The sequence below is a fragment of the Crocuta crocuta genome, unplaced genomic scaffold (assembly GCF_008692635.1).
Source record: "Crocuta crocuta isolate KB4526 unplaced genomic scaffold, BGI_CrCroc_1.0 scaffold1547, whole genome shotgun sequence".
Classification (NCBI taxonomy): Eukaryota; Metazoa; Chordata; class Mammalia; order Carnivora; family Hyaenidae; genus Crocuta; species Crocuta crocuta.
In genome coordinates this window covers 2,062-8,679 of record NW_027532629.1, presented here as the reverse complement: position 1 = coordinate 8,679, position 6,618 = coordinate 2,062, and the positions used below count along the sequence as shown (strand labels likewise).

The following is a 6,618-nucleotide window of genomic DNA, read 5'->3' as shown; positions in this document are numbered from 1 at the left end:
AAAACTCAAATATATCAAATTATAAATGAATGAAAGGGCATCATATATGACACCATAGAAACACAAAGGATCATAAGATAATGCTGTAAATAATTATATGTCAAACAATTGGATAACCTAAAATGCAGAAACTCTTAGAGACAGAAAACCTTCCAATATTTAATTATAAAGACATAGAAAATCTGCACAAATNATAGAATTACTGACACCTGTCTCTGATAAAATTCATTGCAAAAATCCTTAACAAATTATTAGCAAACCAAATTCAACTGCACATTACAAAGATCACACACATGATTCGATGGGATTTATTCCTTGGATTCAAGGATATTTCAACATACACAAATCAATAAAGCTGTTCCACCACATTAACAAAATAAAAGATAAATATCATACAATACTCTAAATGATACAAAAATTTTTTGACAGAATTCAATATCTTATCATGATCAAAATTTTCAAAAAATTAGGTACAAATGAAATATATCCCAACATAATAAAAACTGTCTATGACAAGCCCATAAATTTCACATTCAATGGTGTAGAATTAAAAGATTTTTTTCTAAGATCAAAAACAAGACAAAAATGATCATTCTATTCAGTTATATTTGACATAGTACTGGTAGTCATATTCACATAACTATTCAATAGAAGAAAATCAAAAGCACACAAACTGGAAAACATATATCTGTATTTGTTTGCAGATGACATCATCATATATATAGACAAAGCTAAATACTTTATTAAAACATTATTATAATAAGTGAATTTAGTTAAGTTACAGGATAAAAAGATTAATATGCACATTCAGTTGTGTTTCTATATGCTAACAATGACATATTTTCAAAAGCCATTGAGAAAACAATTTCATTTACAATAGAATCAAAATAAATAATACATTTATGAATAAGTGTAACCAAGGAGTTGACATACCTATGCAATTAAAACTATACAACATTGATAAAAGAAATTGACGAATCCACAAGTACATAGTAACATTTTGAGTTCATGGATTGAAGACAAAATATTGCTGAAGTATTCATGTTCCTCAATGTAATTATAAACTCAATCAAATCCTGTCAAAATTCAAGTGGAATTTTTCAAAGACGAAAAATAATATTAAAATCTGCATGAAATTCAGAAAAGACCTCACTGGTTACTTAACTTGCTTTCACCAAGACCCAGCCCCTTGTGTTCTGGCGAGACTTCCCTTCTTGGTCAAGCTTGCCTCAGTCCCCAGCATGCTGGTCTCCATAAGATCAACTCAGGCTCCTGTCCACACCTTGTAAAACATGGAGTTTTAAAAATCAGAAAACTTTGTTGTAAAGCCACTGGAGGGTACTGAAATGCTCTTGGAAATAATGATCGTAAACACCATGGGAGTAGACAGTATGGAAGCAGCAATATGAAAAATGCTTGGGGCACACAGGGCAGATATTATTTGCTATTTAGAATAGAGGCAGAATTCACAAGACGCATCTCCAGGAAAAAAGAAGCTGTCTGGGAACAATTCCCCCCACGTTGGGCATAAACAGAGCCACCTGAAGGAAGCTGCTTAGCTTGGACATTGGCTGCCTAACATGCTTACACCAAACTCCACCACCTGTGATCTGACAGGACTGCTCTTCTCTGTCAAGCTTGACTCAGTCCCAGCATGGCAGGACATTCCCCTCAGAAGATCAGGACAAACCCCTGCCCACACCACATTTCCAGGCCAGAGAGTTCTGCAATGCCTTGGTTCTGGTGGAGTGGGTGTCAGGTATCATTTCACAAGCATATCAATCAGACCAGAGCAGATATAGTTAAAACTCACCACATTTAGCCCAAGGACCAAACATTGCCCACAGCAGGCAAGGAGAGCCTTTGCCAATGACTGGCCTGAAGGATATAGTAATTGGAACAGAACAGCAAAGCACACACAGCACACAGCACAGAAACTGTATGAAGCTCTTGACCCTGGGCACTATGTGACCTCTTCTTTCTAAACCCATTACTCTGAGAAGAAGGAAAGATAATGGAGTTTTCCAACACAGAGAAGACAGAAACTTAAATAAAATGACAAAACTGAGGAATTTAAAACAAATGAAAGAACAAGATAAAGACCCGGGCAGAGATCTAGAAAAAAACAGAAAAAGGGAAAATGCCTGATGAAAGATTTAAAGCAATAATCCTAAGGATATTTTCTGGGCTTGAGAAAAGAATAGAAAACATCAGTGACACACAACAGATATAAAAGAGTTATAGAAAAGAATGAATCAGAGATGAAAAACTGTAACAAATGAAATTGGAAACAGGCTTGATGCAATAAACACCAGACTGGACAAAGAAGAATAATGGATTAGTGATCTAAGAGATAAAATAATGGATAATAATGAAGCTGAACAAAAGAAGGAAAGAACTAGGAGAGCCTGGGTAGCTCAGCTGCTTAAGTGTCTGACTTCCCTTCAGGTCATGATCTCACAATTCATAGGTTTGAGCCCTGCATCAGGCTCTGTGCTGACAGTTCAGAGCCTGGAGACTGCTTCAGATTCTCTCTCTCTCTCTCTCTCTTTCTCTCTCTCTCTCTCTCAAACAAGAATAAATATTAAACAATTAAAAAAGAAAAAGAGAAAGAACTATGGAACACAAGAGTAGACTTAGGGAACTCAGTGACTTCATCAAATGTAATAACATTTTTAGTATAGGAGTCCCAGAAGACACTGATTAAAAAGGGGGCTGGAATTTTATTTCAAGAAATAATAGCTGAGAGGAGCCACAGCCGCAGTTGCCACCACCTCGGGGATTTCTGGCTCTTTTCTCTTCGCCTTAAAGTCGGGTGTCTTTTATGAATAATCAAAAGCAGCAAAAGTCAACGCTATCAGGCCAGCGTTTTAAAACCAGAAAAATAGATGAAAAAGAGAGGTTTGACCCTACTCAGTTTCAAGACTGTATTATTCAAGGCTTAACTGAAACTGGTACTGATTTGGAATCAGTAGAAAAGTTTCTTGATGCTTCTGGAGCAAAACTTGATTACCGCCGATATGCAGAAACACTCTTTGACATTCTGGTGGCTGGCGGAATGCTGGCCCCAGGTGGTACACTGGCAGATGACATCATGCGTACAGATGTCTGTGTGTTCGCAGCACAAGAAGACCTAGAGACCATGCAAGCATTTGCTCAGGTTTTTAACAAGTTAATCAGGCGCTACAAATACCTGGAGAAAGGTTTTGAAGATGAAGTAAAAAAGCTGTTGCTGTTCTTAAAGGGTTTTTCAGAGTTGGAGAGGAACAAGCTGGCTATGTTGACTGGTGTTCTTTTGGCTAATGTAACACTTAATGCATCCATTCTTAATAGCCTTTATAATGAGAATTTGGTCAAAGAAGGGGTTTCAGCGGCTTTTGCTGTAAAGCTCTTTAAATCATGGATAAACGAAAAAGACATCAATGCAGTAGCTGCAAGTCTTCGGAAAGTCAGCATGGATAACAGACTGATGGTTTGTAACTTTTTTCATTCTACCCCTTGCCAACACTTAAAGTATAATAAAGGAACATTCTCATTTCTAATCTATGAAACGAGGAACTTTTTTCCATGATGTGATTTAAAGACCATTTAACCAGATTAAATGCTCTTTTCAGGAACTTTTTCCTGCCAATAAACAAAGCGTTGAACATTTCACGAAGTATTTTACTGAGGCAGGCTTGAAAGAACTTTCAGAATATGTTCGGAATCAGCAAACCATAGGAGCTCGAAAGGAACTCCAGAAAGAACTTCAAGAACAGATGTCCCGTGGTGATCTGTTTAAGGATATAATTTTGTATGTCAAGGAGGAGATGAAAAAAAACAACATCCCAGAACCTGTTGTCATTGGAATAGTATGGTCCAGCGTAATGAGCACTGTGGAATGGAACAAAAAGGAGGAGCTTGTGGCAGAGCAAGCCATCAAGCACTTGAAGCAATACAGCCCTCTACTTGCTGCCTTTACTACTTAAGGTCAGTCTGAGCTGACTCTGTTACTGAAGATTCAGGAGTATTGCTATGACAACATTCATTTCATGAAAGCCTTCCAGAAAATAGTGGTGCTTTTATATAAAGCTGAAGTCCTGAGTGAAGAGCCCATTCTGAAGTGGTATAAAGATGCTCACGTTGCAAAGGGGAAAAGTGTCTTCCTTGAGCAAATGAAAAAGTTTGTAGAGTGGCTCAAAAATGCTGAAGAAGAATCTGAGTCTGAAGCTCAAGAAGGTGACTGAATTTTGAAACTACACCCTCAGTAAAGCAAACAGGAGTTGTAGATAAAATTTCATGTCTCATGTGTCCTGGTTCTTACATCTTCCTACCTCCCTATATCAAGCATGATATAAGGGCTTTCATGGCAAATTTTATTTTAAATGTTTCTATGTTTACTGGAAATGTTGGGTTTAGTTTCTAAAACCATGTTTTAACTAGCTACAGGAGCTATAGATTGGAATCTAATGTTGCATTAGTCTTTTCGGTTATCTTCTACCTCCTGTATTTTCTACTGTAATAATATAAGTTAAGGCTTTCCACAATGAACAGTTCACTTTATTCCCTGGGTTTTCTATAGAAACAGTTTTCAAGTTATGATTTGGTTAAAAATAATTTGTTATAAAAATTCTGTTTGCAAATTAAACTGTAAAAGTATCCAAAGTCTCAAAAGGCAATGATTTGTGTGATAATTTGGTATGCCCAAATCCCTGCTCATCATTGAAAATCTCTTATACAGTAATTGAATTCATTAACATAAATCTTGAGTATTTGGACCGTTGCTTGCATGTTGGTATTTTCTTGCATTTTTAACCCTGGATGTCCTTGAGCTCAAATGTTTGCTCTCTGGTTTTCATTTCCATTCTTTAGTAAAGCCATGGAGAACAAGCTTGGAAGTGAGTTGTTTGGAAAATTGTGTGTGGCAGAGATGGTGGGAAGAAAAAAGTTGAGCTTGTTTCCATTAGAAATTTTTGCATTCAGTGTGTATCTTTCCAGGCAAAACCGATGAATTTTTTTTCATGCAACCATTTTCAAATGTACCTTAGAAAAATCTTGTCATTTAAAGTATTTTACACTTACAATTGTCATGCACTTAGATTGAAAGGAAAGGACTCATAAAATAGTGTGACTGCCTACCTGGCAGTCAGAAGAGAACATGCGACTCTTGATCTCGTCTTGGGTTCGAGCCTCACATTGGGCGCAGAAATTACTAAAAAAAAAATAAAAAAGTATGAGTAAAGGAAGTGACTGTCAAAGCCCAGTAAGTTGTTAATTATTAAGTGATCAGCATGTTCTAATTGAGACTCTAAATGTAACTCATTTCCTCTTAGCTTAGAGTATTTGTTGTAAAGAATGAAGTACAATGATATATTCCCACTTGATCTTATTAAATCAACTTTATTCTCTTGACATTCTTTTAAATAATTCACGTATCTGGCTATTAATATACCCTACTTTCCATCTTTTTAAATTGCCATGAGCCAAATATCACGTCTATACAAGTGATCCATTTATTTCAGTGACTGCCTTTTAATTTCCATCTTTTCTTGCTGCTACCCATGTATGTATTATATATATAAATATATATGTAGTCATTAGAAAACAAAATATGACCACTTTGGAGAGGCTTCATATTAAAAGTGAACATTTTGAAAGAGGTGTTTTTTCCTTGATGAAAGAAACTTAGAATGATGTCACCAGACTGAATGGAAATTGCCCCTTTCAAAGGTGCCATTCTTACGAGCCAAGAATTTGGTATTTAAAAGTTCATCTCGAGGGAATAATGTGTAATATAATTTGAAGTAAAGGTATAGTAACCTTTTGAAGAACAACATTATAACTGATACCATTATGAATGGGGTGAAATTGTTAAAGAAATAACTTTGATAAAGCTTTAATGCAAGGGCAAAATGTATTCACTAGATTTCTAAATAGTGATCTGCTTTTACTTTGTAATTTGTGGTCCTCAAAAGACTTTTTTAAAAAAATAAAATCCATCCTTATGCTTAGGTTATAGGTCAGTCTTCTTTAATTTTTTTTGGTGTATTCCATGTTAATACCTAAGAATAGCTGTACATTATACGTTCAGACAATGTCTTTTTCATCTTTATGATTCCCTGACTGTAAACACCCACACACAATTCCAGTGTAGCAGAAACTACATCAATATTTCTGCAGCCAAAACATTGCATGTTACTGTTGTACAAAGTGTACCCTATTTTATTATATACTGTGTATAGTGAAAGAGTGTGTAGTCTTCCAGAACTACACTATGATCTTTGTATGATCATAGTTTTTTTCTTCATAATGACAAAGTAGTATTTGCTTACTACAATGTTACAGTACATGGATACGTCACCTGTGATAGTATAAAGAAAGGGAATGCTTCCAAAAGACTACAGATTTTCATTTTGAATTTTAAATGCTAATTTTGGAATTTGGCTGCCAATGCCCACTTATGGCCTCAAATATGTACTGCTTAATCTAGATGTTAAAATTGTACTTGTAATTAGGATTGGATAATGTTAGTTGATTTTCCTAACTTGGTGTCTGTTTCTAAGGATGTCTTCTTTTTTTTAAATTTTTTAATGTTTTATTTATTTCTAGGAGAGAGAGAGAGACAGCGTGAGCAGGGGA

General features: G+C 35.5%; 1 protein-coding gene across 1 annotated transcript; it reads left to right on the top strand.

Annotated features, from left to right (window-relative positions):
* Positions 1-2,752: 2,752 nt before the first annotated feature.
* On the top strand, positions 2,753-4,258 carry LOC144245230 (eIF5-mimic protein 2-like). The gene is given in 2 exon segments (XM_077780649.1): positions 2,753-3,472; positions 3,615-4,258. Coding segments are annotated over 2 exon segments (1,260 nt in total). The 5' UTR covers positions 2,753-2,824; the 3' UTR covers positions 4,227-4,258.
* Positions 4,259-6,618: the final 2,360 nt, after the last annotated feature.